This window comes from Ambystoma mexicanum, chromosome 1p (assembly GCF_040938575.1).
Source record: "Ambystoma mexicanum isolate Mex_15411 chromosome 1p, UKY_AmexF1_1, whole genome shotgun sequence".
Taxonomy (NCBI): Eukaryota; Metazoa; Chordata; class Amphibia; order Caudata; family Ambystomatidae; genus Ambystoma; species Ambystoma mexicanum.
This window is the reverse complement of record NC_090921.1, coordinates 138,186,628-138,207,327: the sequence shown is the minus strand read 5'-3', so window position 1 is coordinate 138,207,327 and position 20,700 is coordinate 138,186,628. Positions and strand designations below refer to the sequence as shown.

The 20,700-nt window shown below is 51.1% G+C and overlaps 1 protein-coding gene across 1 annotated transcript in view; it reads left to right on the top strand.

Moving 5' to 3' along the window:
- The first annotated feature begins 13,299 nt into the window (after positions 1–13,299).
- Positions 13,300–20,700, top strand: part of SAP25 (Sin3A associated protein 25) — a 65,217-nt gene continuing 57,816 nt past the window's right edge. The window contains exon 1 of the mRNA XM_069645059.1: positions 13,300–14,074. Coding sequence (XP_069501160.1) covers positions 13,902–14,074 — 173 coding nt within the window. The 5' untranslated portion in view covers positions 13,300–13,901. The remainder of the gene's footprint in view (positions 14,075–20,700) is intronic.

Sequence of the window (20,700 nt, the reverse complement as noted above, 5' to 3'; positions counted from 1 at the left end):
CAGGACTGCGAGACTTGTCCTTGGCCTCAAGCCCTGGGATCGTATCTCTCCAGCCTTGAAATCCCTTCATTGGCTCCCAGTGGATGCAAGGATTAAATTTAAAACCCTCTGCAATGTCCACAAGGCTTTCTGGGGCCTGGGTCCAATATACCTTCAACTATCCCTCCATAAATACCTCCCCTCTCGAGCCCTTCGCTCCTCTACTTCTAACTCCCTCAGGGTTAGTCGTTTTGCAAGAAAACGAGCTGGTGGTAGATCCCTGTCTTCGGCTGGTGCCTCCCTTTGGAACAGCCTCCCGGCCACCTTAAAACTTGAGGAAAAACATCTTCGGTTCCGGAAACTTCTCAAGACCTTCCTCTTTGCCTCTACCTTTGCCCCCCTTCTCCCCTGCTGATCTGTTTCTTCTCATGGCATTGTGCACCTGGCCACCCTCTGTTCTTTCGGGCCCAGGTATCTGCTCACCCTGCCACCCTCCTGCACTGCCTCCAGACCACCATCTGCACTAGGGTTCTGTATCTGTACCCATACAGTCCCCCTCCCACGTTTCATCTGCACTTATCAGATATACCTTTCTGACTAACTTTCACCTGCCACTTGCTGGCTGCACTACAATGGTTTAAAGCCCTTATTTATTATTTATTCTATTTAATATTTATTTGTTTTTCTCTCCTCTGCTTCGTTCTTTTCCCCCATTTTCCTTTCCCATGCACTTACGCTTTCTTAAATGTCACTGGGCCTAGTAAGATCGCTGTTTTTTCTGTTTTTTCTCTCCCTTGTTCCCCTCCCTTCTGCCTCTGAAACACTTGTGTACGAGCGCGATATAAATAAAATATAATTTCATTTCCATTTCATTTCATGTAGCCCCTCCCGTTATGTATCTAAATTTGTTGATTGCCCAGTATAGTGTGCATAGCCGTCTCTTGCTCTGTTATTTTGTAGTTCAATGATTTACATGCCACCAGTTGATGCGTATCCCCATAGTTTTGTGTCAATACGGCTGTACTTTCTGATATGATTGGCTATATGTAAAAGGGCATGTCTGGATTTGGGCTTACTAACGATGGTGCCCCGTTCAATAAGTCCTTCAATTTCTGAAAGGCCTCAGTGTGTTCTTCAGTCCAATCAAACCGGATTGTAATAGGTCCTATAGTATTTTAATGTGTTCTGCAAATAGGGGAGTAAAGTTCCTTGAGAATCCCAAGATCCCTATTGCCCGGTGTAGTGCAGTGTGATCCGTTGGGAGGGGCAATGAGTTAATCAGTTGCAGTCTGTCCCTGCATATGCTTTTTCCTTTTCCTGATTTTGTAACGCCTAGAAATCGTACCTCTGTTTGGCAAATTTGTGCTTTCCCACCATCCCACCATTCAGTTTGAGTGCCCCTTTTTGTAGTGCCACTAGCATCTCCCATAGATGTGTCCTATGTAGTTCTTCTGTCTCGCTACACACCAATACGTCATCTACATATTGGATGACATTTTTCATGCATGTTAAGCCCTGAATTATTCGTTTCATGGCAGCGTGGAATATTGTGGGGCTGTCTCTGAGTCCTTGTGGTAACACATTCCAAACATACACCACCCCTTCAATCGTGAATGCTGTTAGTTCCCGTGAATCCTCATGTAACGGGAGAGAGTAGAACCCGTTAGAGATATCTAAGACACTGAAGACCCTCATGCCTGGCTGTATTTTTGCCATCATTTCTGGAAATGAGGCAACTAACTGTGGTCTGGACTGTAGATGTTTGTTTATTATGCGGTAGTCAATTGTTAAACGGAATGAGCCATCAGGTTTCTTCACTCCCCATACCGGTGATACAAATGGTACCCACCCTGTATGTTCTGTAATGGCCCCCCTCTCCTGTAGGGCCCTTAGTATATCATGTATTTGTTCTGCCGCTTCAGGGGGAATTCCATGGGGTTTTACGTATTGTGGGATGCTTGTTAGTTTTAATACTACATTATCCTGCGTCCTCCCAAAATCTAGTCTTTGTTTTGCCCATATGTCTGGAAATATCTCCTCCCACTCTGTTAGGATGCCATTTGTGTGTGTGAGGATATGTGTGTCACCCTTCGTTGTTGCTGTGACAACCGCCATTGGTATCACTTGTACTGTGCCCTCTGTACCTTGAAGATGGGGGCATAGATTTGCTAAGTCCATCACCGCCCCCTTTTCAACAATGTGTCAATTCCTAAAATATCCTCCTCCCCCCATGTGGCGCATGGCTGCTTGCCTATATCCACCCCGTTTAAGCATATCTTTAGTTCTTTTACCGGGGAAGTAATTATAGGGCCTCCCAGTCCCTGCATTTTTGTCAATTTCAAACATTTGGTGTCTATAAATTCACCCTTAGTCAGAGTTAGTGCCGCCCCACTATCTACCAATATGGTTGCGTTGTGTGTGACTCCACCAGCGGAGAAAGAACCTTCTGCCGTCATGCGTCCCCATCTATCTTGGCTTAGGGGTATCACTGCGGCCTCCAACTCTGCTGGTTTGTCTCTGTCCTAGTACCCGCTGGAGCTTGTCACAGCAGCCACTGGCGTTGACCCTGTACTTGTCACTTGCTCTCTCAATTTCTGAGCTTTCTCCTTTTATGTCATTTAGCTCCTGTTGTTGATCCCAATATGTGACCCAGAGTCGTATTCCCCCTTCTGCATTTTGGTACAATTTTGCCCCTGTCTTTCTATCGTACAACACCTTGCCCGCTGTACCTGTCCCGCGTCCTCTGCCTCCTCTACCCCTGCCCCGAAAAAATTTGGAATCCTCGCTATATCCTTCAGCATCATAAGTAATATTCCTCACTGGTGTCAGTGTTTCCCACTCTCCAGGTACTTGCTCTCTGCCCACTCTTTACATTCTCTTACAGGAATAATTGTTTGTACCACTATCCATGTATCATCTGCTGCATTCAACACATTCTTGAGATGTTTTGGGCCTTTCTTCAACATCCAATTTCCCTTCCACCACCCTTGTAATCTCATCCGGCAGCAATTGCCAAATGGTCATCTTTTCTTCCACCCCCAAGTCCCTCATTAATGTCTGTGTTAACATATCCGCGAAGTCGGACGAGCTCTGGTCCCTTCCAATCTTTAGTACCTGCATTAGCTTTGGGAGCGCCAGTATCCTGTGGTGCTTTTTCATTAGTGCCATAATGGGTTCTATGCACACCCTCCATCTTGTGCCTGCCCCTTTATCCACATCTTCTACTAAGTTCCTATCATCCACTTAAAAAAAATCCCAGAATTATTAACCGAGATGGGTTCCATTCTTCCTTTAGTATCATAATTACTTGTCCCCTATCCAATCTGTGTGCATCCAAAGTTTTGTATGTGGAGTGAAGTGCGCTAAATAGTTCCATCGGGCTAGCCCCTCCATACCGTGGCATTTCTTTTAGGAGTGCTAACATTTTCATAATGTCCTGTGGCCTGCCTTGGTCGGGTTGCTGTGACTCCCGTGTACCCTCAGCTCTTTTCAGGTCCTGTTCGATTCGTATCCCCATTTCCCTGTCATTGCGCGCAATTTTGTACACAACATCCCCTTTACCTATAGCCTATTTCACCCTATGCCACACTACCTTCGTCATATTATTGTAGTTTATATTATCCAAATCTAAGTCAACCCGTAGTTCCTCCACCGTTGGTGTATAATCCACTTCTGTTTTTGTGAAATTTCCCCCAGTTGGCAGTGATATTGGTGCCATTTGAACTGCTTTATTATATGGTGGGGAACTTACATATTCCTCCGATCGCGTAGTTTTACAGGCAACACCGGATAGGTCCAATCATCTTTGGGTGCTGTTGTTTGTATACCTCAAATACAATTTTGTGCATCTCTAGCTCCTCTTGGCAATCAGTAAGCTGCTGTCTAAAATCTTCACACTCTTGTGCTTTTAGCACAATAGTAGACGACATCTGCATACAGTGAGTATTTGCCATTTGCCGTGCGTACGTGAGGTCATCTCTCATGTTGCACAGCAGTACATTTTGTCGTGTAACCTCATCATTTTCCCCTTTAGTAATGCGATACATCTTCCAGTGACATGTCACAATGACATGTCTTATTTTTGCAATAATATTTCTTGCCTGTGGTGTACAGTAACTCATAAATTAAATCCTCCACTGTTTTTGGAGGCCTGTCAATATTCGACCACATGCATATCCCCTTCTTTTTTTTTAAAAGGTCCTCAATAACCTCTTTAGCCTCCTCTTCCCGCCTGGTCAGTGGACTGGCGTCCGCCATCTGTCTTATTTTTCTGTCCCTATTTGACCCTACCGCAGTGCAAGCTTCTGACCCTGCACAGTGCTTGATGTCAATACAGCTTTGACCCTACACCTGTAGTGTGCTCTGACTGTACCACAAGCCCTACTTTAACGTGCTCTGACTAAAACTGCGGCTCTGTTGCAGCCCTTTGACCCTGTACCAACAAAAAATAGTACTCTGAGGCAACTAACCCTACCAGACAGACAGTTGGCGGTACCTCTACGTTTGTCTCAGAGACCCCAGGCCTCCGAAGTCAGTCTCCCTTGCAACAATAATTAATCAATTTTAGTGCTACTTTGCACACAAAAAAATTACAAATAAATTGGTACAGCAAAAAACACTCTTTTCACTTACGTATTTGATGTTGCCTCCGCGACTGTGCCAGTGATAGGCGAGAAAGAGAGCTTCCGGGTTTCGGCACCAAATGTTACAATCGTCTGTCCTGCTCCCTCCTGCAATCGCCCTGCTTCACTGCACACTCAGCAACACTCCGAAATAATAACACGGGAGACCAGAGGTAGAAGGGTATTTGCATATAATGAAAGCACGTATCCAAACCGCCTGGGTGGTCTGCCCTGCTCCCCCAGGCCGGCAACATCCTTATATACAGTTTAGGTGGCTATCCCAGTCCTCAACAACATTACTCATGTCAAAGGGGATGCCTGCGACCTGCAGCCAGGCCCATGTATGGAGTGTAGCAATCAGAACCCAAACGATAAAAGTGTTCAAGTCTTTATAATGGACTGTTTCCTGAGCACAGGGCAATGAGGCCGTGGGTTCTGGTTACAGCTTGTTAGGCACTGTTCGTACTGTGTACATTCTCTCAGAAATGGTTTTCCATCCCTGGAGGCATGACGGTCACGCATTCCACAGCCACAGTGACCTGGCCAGTGCCAGATCCCATCTCCTCCTGCGCAGGGGCCTCCGGGAAAATAGAAAAAACACATAATTAGATCACGTAACAAGGTGTATGTTAAATGCAATTTTACAGGCTTGTCAAGTGATTTTCTTTTGTAGTAAAGATTGGGGCGTGGGGGTGTAGTGTTGTGAACCGCCCAGGATTTTTCTTGCTTAATCTCCTGTTTTAAAATGACAGGTGATTCAGGGACTTTAAAGACCCACGTCTGCAGCAGAAAGATCACTGTAGGCTTTAGACCAAGACTAAGGTATTAAGAACTACTACAGAAGTATAGGTAGCTTTAGAACATCCACATAAGATTATCCAACAAAAAAGAAGTTAACTGAATCGTGCAGTGTACTAAGCTGTTTTTAGACATGTGACTGTGCAGCTTTTGTCCACCCTGAATGCACATTCTGCAGGAAATAAAGTAGGAATCAACAGCAGCCTTGAGCTCAAACCACATGCTTACAAAAACATCTGTCTTGCCAACATCTGCAACATGATTACATGGACTGGCAATTCTTAAGTATATCTTCTATATGCCCCCATCACGCCCCTTTTTAGGATATACATTGCTGCTATACAGTACTTGGCGCACATGACTCTAGAACACTCATGCTTCGACAAGGAAAACATTGCGTATCTTGGGCATTAACCTTATGGCTTGATATGTTACAGATTCACCATCGAGTCCGCCCAAACTCCATGTGAGTGCTGAGGCCGTAAATGAAGTAAAGGCATCAGACATGACCATAAGACTGTTGAAAATAGAACAGTGGAGACTTTGCTGATTTGTGATTGTTGACTTTGTGTACACCTCTTAGAGGGGCTAGCTGGTCAAGTCCCCACTTGATTTAATGCACAGCTCTTTGGGCATGTGCCTTCTTGGCCATCTTTCCTTTCTAGGCCGGAAATTGCCAAATAAGGCCATGCATTTTTGACCACCCTTCCTGGAATCATCCGCATGCACGACATCTGGTGCTACAACTATGCTGACGATACCCAAATCATCCTAAGAATCCCCAAATTAGGCACCAACCCCCAGCCCAACCTTGTAGCTTGTCTGAGCGATATTGATTGATGGATGACAATAAACCACCTCCTCCTGAACCCTGCCAAAACTGAAATCATGGTGTGTGGCAACAGTGCCCTTCTACCTCATCCGCTCCCATGGCCCACGTCCCTCGGCCCCCCGCCCCTCCAACAGAGGAAAAGCCTAGGCTGCACTATGGACTCAGGCCTCACCCGTCAGATCAACATTGTGTCAAAATGCTGTCACTACCACCTCAAACTTCTCAGACGCATCTTTCCCTACCAACCCTTCCTAAACAGACTTGCCGTAGTTATGTCTAATGTGATGTCGAGACTGGACTATGCTAACTCCCTATACCCAGGAGCCCCGGAATACCAACTCAACAAACTCCAAAGAGCCCAAAACGCTGCCACAACACTACTCCTTGCCCTGGGCCCAAGAAACCATGTCTCACCAGCTCTCCGAATCCTCCACTGGCTCCCTGTCGGACGAAGGGCCACCATCAAGTCCTTATGCATCACTCACTGAGCAGTGCACAAAACTGGCCCAGTATACCTACAAGAAAAGTTAAAACCATACCTCCCACTTTGCACCCTAAAATCAAGCACTGCCCTCCTTCTAGTAATTCCAACCATCAATTGCGTCAGGATCGGAGGGTCCGCCTTCTCAACCGTGGCCCAGAACCTGTGGAACTCGCTTCCCCCACATATTCATCACACCCAAGACTATATGATGTTCCTCAAAGCTCTAAAAACATGGCTCTTTCTGTAATACCAACCACGACCATCGGAAACGACTGAACCTAACAACCGATGACTAATTGCTCAATGTGATCCGAGCAATGTTGCCACTGAATACGCCTAGTGACTCGCTACAAGTGACCCACGCCTGAAATCCTGAATATCGATCTCCTTAGATCATAACTCCACTCAAACACTCCCCTCCCCCTATCACTATGCTTACTCTCTGCTCGACACCATCGCACAATTAGAGTGCAGCTATACCCCTCGATCAATTCGGCCCAGCTGCTCACATACGAACATTACCTCATGGACACCTCCTCACTCTAAGAAAACGTAGCTATTTCCCATGACAAACCAGCCTAGCTGCTCACATAAACGTCCTTCAGGCCTAACGCAGCCAGAACCCAGTCTGGGTGTCCACCCGCCAGACTGCACACATTCAACTGATATCAAAACCACCACACCTAATGCTAGGACGCAGCTACCATCAGGCAGAGACAATCAGCTGCACACATAACTGGTGCACCCGTGTACCCTACTACACCTTCCTCTCTCTGCGACCTGTACTATGGTCCCCGGGGGCGTTCAACCTACCAGTGCTTTGAGGTCATACCAATGATGTATAGAGCGCTAAATAAATGCCAAATAACATAACATAAGCACCTTTTTGTTGGTTCCTGGCTCCCTCCCCTCTCTGTTAGGCTCTTCCTGGGAGTCCTGCATCAGGCGAGGACATGGGGGGAGGAGAAGGTGCTGTGCCTTATGGTCGCCTTTCTTCCCCCCTTCCCATCTCTGTACCCCATTGGCATCTCCCCAAGCTGAACGGACTGTGCCCTTGAGCTCCATGGGTATGCACCCTCAATCCACGGCACTGGACCTGCATGCTGGTCAGCAGCACACCCCTTCCCCCCCAAAACCTGCGACGTTTTTAACCTTTAAACCTTGTAAGGTGCTCTGAGACCCTCTGGGTAGGACCATGCAGAACAAAAATTAAAATAAAATAATAATAAATACACAGTGCTGAGGAGCGCTTCTGGTGTACTGTGGCTAGTTCTTGAGGCTAGACTTGGAGTCGTGTAGCCAGCTATGGGTGCCGTCCCGTAGTAGTGTGTCTAGTACTGGCGATTCTGGTGTTGTGTCCACTACTGGAGGCCGCATATGGAGTATTGTCTAGTACTGGGGCGAGCATCTGGATTGCCACGCCTAGTCATCCAGGCCATATTTGGGGACTGTGGTCAGCTCCTGAGGCCACACCACTAGATTGCCTGGAGGCCGCATCTGGAGTATTGTCTAGTAGTGGAGGCCGCATCTGGAGCATTGTCTAGTACTGGGGCCAGCATCTCGATGGCCACGCCTAGTCATCCAGGCCATATTTGGGGTACTGTGTTCAGCTCCTGAGGCCACACCACTAGATTGCCTGGAGGCCGCATCTGGAGTATTGTTTAGTAGTGGAGGCCGCATCTGGAGCATTGTCTAGTACTGGAGGACGCATCTGGGGCATTGTCTAGTACTGAGGCCAGCATCTCGCCACGCCTAGTCATCCAGGCCATATTTGGGGTACTGTGTTTAGCTCCTGAGGCCACACCACTAGATTGCCTGGAGGCCGCATCTGGAGTATTGTCTAGTAGTGGAGGCCGCATCTGGAGCATTGTCTAGTACTGGGGCCAGCATCTCGATGGCCACGCCTAGTCATCCAGGCCATATCTGGCGTACTGTGTTCAGCTCCTGAGGCCACACCACTAGATTGCCTGGAGGCCGCATCTGGAGTATTGTCTAGTAGTGGAGGCCGCCTCTGGAGCATTGTCTAGTACTGGGGCCAGCATCTCGATGGCCACGCCTAGTCATCCAGGCCATATTTGGGGTACTGTGTTCAGCTCCTGAGGCCACACCACTAGATTGCCTGGAGGCCGCATCTGGAGTATTGTCTAGTAGTGGAGGCCGCATCTGGAGCATTGTCTAGTACTGGGGCCAGCATCTCGATGGCCACGCCTAGTCATCCAGGCCATATTTGGGGTACTGTGTTCAGCTCCTGAGGCCACACCACTAGATCGCCTGGAGGCCGCTCTGGAGTATTGTCTAGTAGTGGAGGCCGCATCTGGAGCATTGTCTAGTACTGGGGCCAGCATCTCGATGGCCACGCCTAGTCATCCAGGCCATATTTGGGATACTGTGTTCAGCTCCTGAGGCCACACCACTAGATTGCCTGGAGGCCGCTCTGGAGTATTGTCTAGTAGTGGAGGCCGCATCTGGAGCATTGTCTAGTACTGGGGCCAGCATCTCGATGGCCACGCCTAGTCATCCAGGCCATATTTGGGGTACTGTGTTCAGCTCCTGAGGCCACACCACTAGATTGCCTGGAGGCCGCTCTGGAGTATTCTATCCACAGATACACCCTGACCAACGCATGCTTAGGGTTTAAGAAGAAAGTATAAATCGTTACATACAGAAATGGGTGCTAAAGGTACGAGGGGTGGGTGCTGGGTGTACAGTGAGATGGATGCTGGGGTACACAGTGTGGTGAGTGATGGGGAAAACAGAAGGATTGGTGCTGGGGAATAAAGAGGGCTGGGTGTTGGGGAATACAGAGGGGTGGGTGCTGGGTGTACAGTGAGATGGATGCTGGGGTGCACAGTGGGGTGGGTGATGGGGAATACAGAAGGATGGGTGCTGGGGAATACAGGTGGGTGGGTGCTGGGTGTACAGTGGGATGGATGCTGGGGTGCACAGTGGGGTGGATGCTGGGGTGCACAGTGGGGTGGATGCTGTGGTGTACAGTGGGATGGATGCTGGTGTGCACAGTGGGGTGGGTGATAGGGAATACAGAGGGATGGGTGCTGGGGAATACAGAGGGGTGGGTGCTGGGGAATACAGAGGGATGGGTGCTGGGGAAACGCAAGGGATGGGTGCAGGGGAATACATAGGGGTGGGTGCTGGGGAAACGCAAGGGATGGGTGCTGGGGAATCCAGAGGGGTGGATGCTGGGTGTATAATGGGATGGATGCTGGGGTGCACAGTGGGGTGGGTGATAGGGAATACAGAGGGATGGGTGCTGGGGAATACAGAGGGGTGGGTGCTGGGGAATACAGAGGGATGGGTGCTGGGGAAACGCAAGGGATGGGTGCAGGGGAATACATAGGGGTGGGTGCTGGGGAAACGCAAGGGATGGGTGCTGGGGAATCCAGAGGGGTGGATGCTGGGTGTATAGTGGGATGGATGCTGGGGTGCACAGTGGGATTGGTGATGGGGAATACAGAGGGATGGGTGCTGGGGAATACAGAGGGGTGGGTGCTGGGGAATACAGAGGGGTGGGTGCTGGGGAATACAGAGGGATGGGTGCAGGGGAATCCAGAGGGCTGGGTGCTGGGTGTATAGTGGGGTGCAGGTTGAGGGCAGGGGATTGGTGCCGGGGATACAGTGGAAGGCTTGCTGGAGTCACAGGGCTGGGTACGGGGTTACTCATGGGTGTGCACTGGGTTACATAGGGATGGGTGCTGGACGTACAGGGGTACAGGAAAATGGGTCCCGAGGGTAAACGAGTGAGTTCTTGGGGTTTAGAACCTAGGTACTGCGGGGTGCAGATACATACACGCTGGGGATATGGAGGGGTGGGTGCAGGGGGTTGAAATGGGTGGGCGTGGGGGTACAGATGTAGTGGGTAGTGGTTGCTACAGGTACAGAGCAATGAGCCCTGAAGGTATAGAGGCTGTATACTAGGGGGTGGGGGTGCAGATAAATGCATGCGTGGGGTACCGAGGGGTGGGCGCTTGGGGGTACAGATGTGTGGCTGCCACAGGTACAGAGGAATGGCCGCTGATGGTATAGCGGCTGGGTACTGGAGGGGTGCAGATAAATGCATGCTGGGGTTACGGGGGGCAGGTACTGGGGTTACAGATGGTTTGGGGGCCGGGGTTCAAATGTGTGGGTGCTGGGGGTAAATGTGTGAGTGCAGCAGGTGCAGGAGTGCAGAAGAATGGATCCTGAGGGTGCACAGGGGTGGGTGGTTCTGTACCCCCTGCAGAGGGAATGGGGCCAAGGTACAGATGTGTAGAGGTTTGGGGTACAGAGGATGTGTGCTGAGGGTGCACAGGGGTGGGTGGTGCTGTGCCCCCTACAGAGGGATTGGGGCCGGGGTACAGATGTGTAGAGGTTTGGGGTACAGAGGATGGGTGCACAAGGGTGGGTGGTGCTGTACGGTACCCCCTGCAGAGGGAATGGGGCCAAGGTACAGATGTGTAGAGGTTTGGGATACAGAGGATGTGTGCTGAGGGTGCACAGGGGTGGGTGGTGCTGTACCCCCTACAGAGGGATTGGGGCCGGGGTACAGATGTGTTGTGGTTTGGGGGTACAGAGGATGTGTGCTGAGGGTGCACAGGGGTGGGTGGTGCTGTACTGTACCCCCTACAGAGGGATTGGGGCCGGGGTACAGATGTGTAGAGGTTTGGGGTACAGAGGATGGGTGCTGTGGGTGCACAGGGGTGGGTGGTGCTGTACCCCCGGCAGAGGGATTGGGGCCGGGGTACAGATGTGTAGAGGTTTGGGGTACAGAGGATGGGTGCTGAGGGTGCACAGGGGTGGGTGGTGCTGTACCCCCTACAGAGGGATTGGGGCCGGGGTACAGATGTGTTGTGGTTTGGGAGTACAGAGGATGGGTGCTGAGGGTGCACAGGGGTGGGTGGTGCTGTGCTGTACCCCGGCAGAGGGATTGGGGCCGGGGTACAGATGTGTAGAGGTTTGGGGTACAGAGGATGTGTGCTGAGGGTGCACAGGGGTGGGTGGTGCTGTACTGTACCCCCTACAGAGGGATTGGGGCCGGGGTACAGATGTGTAGAGGTTTGGGGTACAGAGGATGGGTGCTGAGGGTGCACAGTGGCGGGTGGTGCTGTACTGTATCCCCTGCCGCTGGATCGGAGCCGGGGTACAGATGTGTAGAGGTTTGGGGTACAGAGGGTGGGTGCTGAGGGTGCACAGGGATGGGTGGGTGGTGCTGTACTGTACCCCCTGCCGCGGGATCGGGGCCGGGGTACAGATGTGTAGAGGTTTGGGGTACAGAGGATGGGTGTAGAGGCTGGGGTGCAGAGTAATTGCTATGGGTGCTGAGGGGCCGTGCGGGGGCATGGGTAGTCCGTGTCCAGCGGGGTTGTTTTGGGCTGGGTCCTCGGGGGGCAGAGGGGTTGGTGCTGGAAATACGGGGCACTTTAGCCGCTGGGGGTAACGAAGGAACGTCCCTGGGAGCGCAGGGGCACGGCGCGGGGCGGAATGAGTGCTGGGGGCACCCGGGGTGGGGGTGGCGGTGCCGGGCGTGGGCAGATCAATGGCTCCGGGCTGTAAATCCCCCCAGGGCTTTTGACACCTTCATGGCCGCCATGTGGGCACCAGTGCAGTGGGGGGTCCCTCTCCTTCCACTGGTTTCCGGCGATTGCCGCCTGGGGGGAGGGCATTGAGGGGGCTTCTCGGATATATTGCGGGGGGTGTCTGTGGTTTTTAAGTGTCTTTGCTACACACGGGGGTCCGCCTCGCACTCCAGGGCTCCCTCCACCTTTGCAGTTTCCTGTGGCCGATGCAGCAGCTGGACTCGCAGGTACACGGGTGGGGTGTGGGGGGTGGGCTCAGAGGTATCCGTGGTATGGAGACTAGAGGGGGGGCGCAGATAGACTTAGCTGAGGAGGGCAGTAACGTAGGGTTTGGTTAGGGCCGTTGTGGCAAATCTTTGGGGCCAGGTGTGGGTGGGGGTGCACATGACCCTACCTTGTGATGTGGCTGTGGCGGTGAGTGTGGGGTGATTAGGGTGGGTGTGTGTGTGCATATGTACCAGGGGCGTCACATTGCATTGCAATGCTTTTGTAGTGGGGTGTAGTTTGGGATTTGGGGGAAGGGTTATTGAGGACGTATCCATGAATGTTTATTTCATGGGAATGGCGCGAATATTGATACACATGGTCTCAAAACACGCTTCGCCTTGATAAGAAATAGGTCTGTGATTGTTTAACATCCTTGGGCGATGTCTGTCTGGCAAAGGCGCGTTCACTTTTCCCGTGTGACAGTATTTGAAGCGTGTGCTTCTTGGAGCTGGAGTAGTACCCTGCTGAGGGCGCTTTGGTCCACACAGCGGGTTCGTTTTGTGGCTCCTTAATGAGGCTGTACTGTTTTCGTGTGTTTGTGTAGTTGTTTGGGGCTACCCAGCTCAGGTTTTGCAAACTGATCCCGAGGCCCTGCGCGTGTGCAGTCGCCAAGGGCACACATTTTGACAGCAATGTGCAGGGCATTTAATGCACATACCGCGGCCGGGCATGGCGCTACACAATTTGTGTTCCCCGTAACAGCTGCGCTTCCCCCAATGTTACACATATCCTCGGGAGGATAGCTCAGGGGCAACGTGCTCGCCTTGGAAGCAAGGCGACACAGGCTCACACAGGCTCGCTCCTAGATACCTCTGGGTATTAAGCGTTTTACAAATAAATTATCATATCATAACCGGTTTAGACATCCTAAGTATCTCTCAGTTGAACAAATCGTGTCCCACAAGCTCGATCCTAAGGGATATGGGAGAAGCGATGAAGGTAAAACAGGGGCCTGACTGCCTTCGAGCCTACACAGTACTATTTAATTTATATTATTTTTAGTTGCGTAATAGTTTTTATTTTGTGTGTGTCTTAAATACCCAAAGGTTTCCAAGCGCGCGCTGACCAGGGGATCGAACCTGTGTTGCTTCATGTCGTCTTGCTTGCAAGGCGAGCACGTTGCCCTTGAACTATCCTCCTAAGACACCATACCAGCTCCGCTGTATGGGTACTAGCATACCCATAGAGCGGAGCTCGCGCACGCACCCGGGCCAGGGATGTCCCTCGGGTTTCGCAGGGTGCTGCTTCAGGGCTAGCCCCTCCCACTCCTCCCCCAGGAGACTCGCCCTGCAGAGATGCCTGCCCCCAGGTTTACTGTACTCCCGTAAAACGGTGTTTCTGCTCTCCAGATGCTGGCTGCTGCTGTGGAGGGGCCACGCGTTGCCCCATGGGGTGACGAGCTGCTGCACGACTCCCCAGACGACACCTGCTGGATGGAGGGATATTCTGACGAGGAGGAGGACCGCGGCTCTTCGGGGGAAGACCCTGCCAGCCCTGCCAGGTGGCCTCGGACCGATGACTGGTGGGTACCCCCTGGCACACACTGAATGAAGGGACTCCCGCAATGCTACTGTGTTATGTTGCACGTGAAACACTCTGCAGGGGGTGGGGCGAGCCGTATTCTGTAACCTGCTATGCTACCTGAATGTTTAAAGTGCTACGTGCCTACGTCCACCAAAAAGGCATCCTGGCGCTTATGTGTGCAGTAGCCGTGCTCTGCGCATGCCCTGGGCAGCGACATGGGACCAGGCCTAGCTGTCTTGGGGGCCTCCTGCACTCACGGGCCCGTAGCTATGGTTCAAATGTCTGGTCTAGGGATGTGGTCCTGGATAGCGAAATGTTATAGCAAGGAGTCCTTGCCAAGGACTAGCTGTTTAAAGTGCTGTCCACGCCAGTCTCTCTACTGGGACTAGCGCATCGAAGCCATACAAATGGGGCAAGAGTGCTATATAAATAACCAAATACAATACACGTTGGGGTTGCTCCCCCAGTGTGGCTGGCATCCATGCATGGCTCCTTTCATCCCTGCACCTCCCCCACCCCCCAAGCTGACTCCCCAATGCCTGCCTTAACATTGATAGGACACCAAAGGCAGTACCGGCCTGGGCACCATGGGGTGGCCTCCTGCCGTGCCCCTGGCCCCTTCTCACCTCTTTATGGCCCTCTGGCCGCACTTGGCATATTCTCTAGAAGTGGCGCGGCTGCAGCCCATTCTAGCACAGCTCCCGCGCGCAGCCTGGGCAGGTTCTTTACAGACATACTCATCGATGTCTCCTTGTTATAGACAGGCTCGTGGGTTTGCTTTCTGGGTTCATTTTGAGCAGCTGATGCTTGTAAGGGCTGGGCAATGCCATGCTCGTCGTGTGCTTTGTTTCTTTACATTCCTGTCACGTGCTTAATACTCCACAGGCAGGGCATCATCCCACGATTGGCCGATTTTCAAACACTTGCACTCCATGCACTTTTAGGTGCGTTCATCCCCATACCACAAGCACGTCTTCTCCTGAACAGACGTTTTGATTGGAGAGTGTATGGTTTGCTATGTGTTCAATTAACCTGATTCGCAGTGTGTGTGGCAGAAACACACACATTCTGCTATTGTGTTTGTAAGTAAAAACATGCTTTATTTTGAAACCTGCTTGTAAGCCCAGAAGTGAAACGCTACCCACGTGTCAGGCAATTAATATAGTGCCGAAACTTGAGCGTAATTGTCTTTGCATTTTGTTTGTTTGTAACTTTTAGTGCTCACTACCACCGCACACCATGCTATAATAATAACGAATTCTAAGCAGGATGGAGTCTGGCAGAGGTTTTACCAGTCAGCTGGGTCCCTGATTATTTCCCAGTAATCTTCATTAGTCCTAGTCCTGCTCTACCTCGTCCCAGTACTTCCATTACACTATGAAGGCATGCCACCTGTCTGACAACCTTATCTAATCAAACATCTCAAGTTTGATGTATGCGCCACCCTGCCCCTACAGGATGTCTTCATAGAGTGATAATGATAATAATGTGTTATTTACATAGCGCCTTAACCCAAAGCACTTTACAGAGAACATATTTACATACAACATCACCCAACCGAAATTGGTACTCATTTATGGACCTCGGAAGGATGAAAGGCTGAGTTGGCCTTGCCGGGATTCGAACCTGCGACCTAACCTGGGCAACCTGTGAAGGTTGTCATGGCAACTTCTTGAGATCCCTTAGTCGTATTGTCAGGCTGCATTAGGTTCTGTGTGTTTGAAGTATTGCCATGCTGTGTGCACATCATGTCTTTCACCGCCTCCAGCGTGCTGTTCTGCCCCCTGTTACAGCCAACAGTGGCTCTGCCCAGCTTCTCAACATCAACAGAGGACTAGAAGGGTTACCTGGCATGGCCCAATGCTGTCATTACGCACCATAGTTCTGCAATTCTCAATGTGTTTGGCCCACTACCAGGTGTACATGTGTCTGGCGCCGTGCACGCAGGTGCAGGCAATGGCGGCACGGGGGAAGGGGCCGAGAAGGACTAGAAGGGGGCACAAAGAGGGCCCGGAAGAGGCAACATTTAGGCACACGCAGAAAGTAAAACGGAGAACTACACCAACCGTCGGGGACACTGACTGTGAGGTCAGAAGTGGGGTGGCTAGGACGATGAGCTGAGGCCCCACCCACTTAAACCTGGACTGGTGAGTAGATGCACTTTTTCCCCACTTCCATTTAAGGCACTGGGAAGGGGGGCGGGGGTCTGAACCCCAGGTTCATCTACGTTTCCATGCATTTGTGCTTAATGCTGCAACCGATCACTATGGCATGGGGGGGACTGGCAGCATCCAAGTGTTGGAGTGAGTGACCTTCTCCCCACAATTGGAGGGATGAACATGACCCCCTTTCCACCACTAGAGTAAATCTGGTATGTTGCCCTCAGAAAAAGCTGCAGAGAAACCTGTTATGATGAGATTCGAGGCCAAGTTATGCACCCACCTACACGTTGTGTCATTGAGGCTGCCACCCTGTGCCCCTCAGCAGGGTTCGGTGAGGATTGTGAGTGTATAGGTGGCCTCTTCCTTTGAGCACCCACACTCACCCATGGTTCAAAGTTATTGCTTAAGTATTAGTCGTCCTTCTGGCCCTCCTTTCCCTCAATGCCCGCTAACTTTTGCACATCACAAGACTGGTGGCAAAACAGGGCAAAACCAGTCTGTGATTGAGGACAGTATTTGAGATGTGGCCATATTAGAGTGATTTAAGACTACATTTTACAGAGCTTTTGGTTAAAATCAATGACTGACGCGTCATGCTCCCAAGGCCCAAACTCAGAAAGAAAAGGGCGCACACAAAGAATGAAGAGTACGAAACATGGTTTGGGTGAGGGGAGAGTGGGGAGAGAGACAAATAGAAAGGGATTCAAATAGTGAGACACAAAGAGCAAGGCACCCATAGGAAGTGAGTCAGAGAACTTCCCAGCTGGGTGGGGAGACTAGTAAGATGAACGGGGTGGGAGATTTGTGGGCCTTGTCGGCTCTCAGCCCCAGACCACTTAAAGCCTAGATGGGCGTGTAACAGCACTTCTTTTTTCCATATTTAAAGCACTGGCCCTGTCCAGGGGCCACCAGGCTAAGTGACGCCCCATATTCAAAGGCCTGCAGTGAGGTTCTGTCTTGTCTAGTGAGGAAGCACTGCAGTCCTGGATAGTGACATGTTATAGCAAGGCCTAGCTGTTACACTAGGAGCACCAGGCATGATCTGCCAGGGTGCATCTAGTGCAGTGTCTAGTGAAGGGTTATGTTCTGCTTGGGACCCATCTAGTGAAGTGTCTCGTTAGTCTAGGGCCTGTCTAGGAAGGACTGTGCTTGATCTAGGGAACGTCTAGTGAAGGGTTATGTTCTGCTTGGGGCCCATCTAGTGAAGTATCTCGTTACTCTAGGGTCTGTCTAGGAAGGACTGTGCTTGATCTAGGGCCCGTCTAGTGAAGGGTTATGTTCTGCTTCCGTCTAGTGAAGTATCTCGTTAGTCTATGGTCTGTCTAGGAAGGACTGTTCTTGATCTAGGCTCTGTCTAGTGAAGGGTTATGCTCTTTCTAGGGCCCATCTAGTGAGATGTCTCACTCTAGTCAAGGAAGGATTGTGCTGGGTCTAGGGCCCATATGGTGTGGTGTCTCACTCTAGTCAAGGACCCATCTAGTGTGATGTCTCACTCTAGTCTAGGGCCTGTCTAGTGAAGTGTCTCCCTCTAGTCTAGGGTATGTATAGGAATAACTGTGCTCAGTCTGGGGCCTGTCTAGGAAAGTGTGTGCTCGGTCTAGGGTCTTTCTAGTGAGGTGCCTCACTCTAGTGTAGGGGCCTGTCTAGGAAGGACACCTGTGTACAGACACATTATAAATGCCATACCATATCATATCATTGTGCTCTCTCTAGGGCCCATTTAGTGTGTTGTCTCGCTCTAGTCTAGAGCCTGTCTCTCTCTCTCTAGTCTGGGGGCTGTCTAGGAAGGATTGTGCTCTGTCTAGGACCCATCTAGTGAGACGTCTCACTATAGTCTGGGGGCTGTCTAGGAAGGATTGTGCTCTGTCTAGGACCCATCAAGTGAGACGTCTCACTCTAGTCTAGGGCCTGTCTCTCTCTCTCTAGTCTAGGGGCTGTCTAGGAAGGATTGTGCTCTGTCTAGGACCCATCTAGTGAGGTGTCTCACTCTAGTCTAGGGCCTGTCTAGTGAGGTGTGTCTCTCTAGTCTAGGGGCGTTCTAGGAAGGATTGTGCTCTGTCTAGGGCCCATCTAGTGAGGTGTTTGGCTCTAGTCTAGGGGCCATCTAGGAAGGGTTCTGCTATGTCTAGGGCATGTCTAGTGAGGTGTGTCTCTCTAGTCTAGGGGCGGTCTAGGAAGGATTGTGCTCTGTCTAGGGCACATCTAGTGAGGTGTGTCTCCCTAGTCTAGGGGCGTTCTAGGAAGGATTGTGCTCTGTCTAGGGCCCATCTAGTGAGGTGTTTGGTTCTAGTCTAGGGGCCATCTAGGAAGGGTTCTGCTATGTCTAGGGCATGTCTAGTGAGGTGTGTCTCTCTAGTCTAGGGGCAGTCTAGGAAGGATTGTGCTCTGTCTAGGGCATGTCTAGTGAGGTGTGTCTCTCTAGTCTAGGGGCGGTCTAGGAAGGATTGTGCTCTGTCTAGGGCCCATCTAGTGAGGTGTTTGGCTCTAGTCTAGGGGCAATCTAGGAAGGATTGTGCTCTGTCTAGGGCCCATCTAGTGAGGTGTGTCCCTCTAGTCTAGGGGCAGTCTAGGAACGATTGCGCTCTGTCTAGGGCCCATCTAGTGAGGTGTGTCTCTCTAGTCTAGGGGCGGTCTAGGAAGGATTGTGATTCTGTCTAGGGCCCATCTAGTGAGGTGTCTCGCTCTAGTCTAGGGCCTGTCTAGTGAGGTGTGTCTCTCTAGTCTAGGTGCGGTCTAGGAAGGATTGTGCTCTGTCTAGGGATCACCTAGTGAGGTGTGTCTCTCTAGTCTAGGGGCGGTCTAGGAAGGATTGTGGTCTGTCTAGGGCCCATCTAGAGAGGTGTGTCTCTCTAGTCTAGGGGTGGTCTAGGAAGGATTGTGATTCTGTCTAGGGCCCATCTAGTGAGGTGTCTTGCTCTAGTCTAGGGCCTGTCTAGTGAGGTGTGTCTCTCTAGTCTAGGGGCGGTATAGGAAGGATTGTGCTCTGTCTAGGGACCATCTAGTGAGGTGTTTCACTCTAGTCTAGGGCCCGTCTAGTGAGGTGTTTCTCTAGTCTAGGTCCGGCCTAGGAAGGATTGTGCTCTGTCTAGGGACCATCTAGTGAGGTGTCTCGCTCTAGTCTAGGAAATGTAGGAAGGATTCGGCTATGTCTAGGGCATGTCTAGTGAGATGTGTCTGTCTAGTTTAGGGGCGGTCTAGGAAGGATTGTGCTCTGTCTAGGGCCCATCTAGTGAGGTGTCTTGCTCTAGTCTAGGGGCCATCTAGGAAGGATTCTGCTATGTCTAGGGCATGTCTATTGAGGTGTGTCTCTCTAGTCTAGGGGCGGTCTTGGAAGGATTGTGCTCTGTCTAGGGCCCATCTAGTGAGGTGTGTCTCTCTAGTCTAGGGGCGGGCTAGGAAGGATTCTGCTATGTCTAGGGCATGTCTAGTGAGGTGTGTCTCTCTAGTCTAGGGGCGGTCTAGGAAGGATTTTGCTCTGTCTAGGGCCTGTCTAGTGAGGTGTTTGGGTCTAGTCTAGGGGCGGTCTAGGAAGGATTGTGCTCTGCCCATCTAGTGAGGTCTCACTCTAGACTAGGGCCTGTCTAGTGATATGTGTCTCTCTAGTCTAGGTGCGGTCTAGGAAGGATTGTGCTCTGTCTAGGGACCATCTAGTGAGGTGTCTCGCTCTAGTCTAGGGGCCATCTAGGAAGGATTCTACCATGTCTAGGGCATGTCTAGTGAGGTGTGTCTCTAGTCTAGGGGCGGTCTAGGAAGGATTTTGCTCTGTCTTGGGCCTGTCTAGTGAGATGTGTCTCTCTAGTCTAGGGGCGGTCTAGGAAGGATTCTGCTATGTCTAGGGCATGTCTAGTGAGGTGTGTCTCTCTAGTCTAGGGGCGGTCTAGGAAGGATTTTGCTCTGTCTAGGGCCTGTCTAGTGAGGTGTTTGGGTCTAATCTAGGGGCGGTCTAGGAAGGATTGTGCTCTGCCCATCTAGTGAGGTGTTTCCCTCTAGACTAGGGCCTGTCTAGAGAGGTGTGTCTCTAGTCTAGGGGCGGTCTAGGAAGGATTTTGCTCTGTCTTGGGCCTGTCTAGTGAGATGTGTCTCTCTAGTCTAGGGGCGGTCTAGGAAGGATCCTGCTATGTCTAGGGCATGTCTAGTGAGGTGTGTCTCTCTAGTCTAGGGGCGGTCTAGGAAGGATTTTGCTCTGTCTAGGGCCTGTCTAGTGAGGTGTTTGGGTCTAATCTAGGGGCGGTCTAGGAAGGGTTGTGCTCTGCCCATCTAGTGAGGTATCTCCCTCTAGACTAGGGCCTGTCTAGTGAGATGTGTCTCTCTAGTCTAGGGGCGGTCTAGGAAGGATTGTGCTCTGTCTAGGGCACGTCTAGTGAGGTGTGTCTCTCTAGTCTAGGGGCGTTCTAGGAAGGATTGTGCTCTGTCTAGGGCCCATCTAGTGAGGTGTTTGGCTCTAGTCTAGGGGCCATCTAGG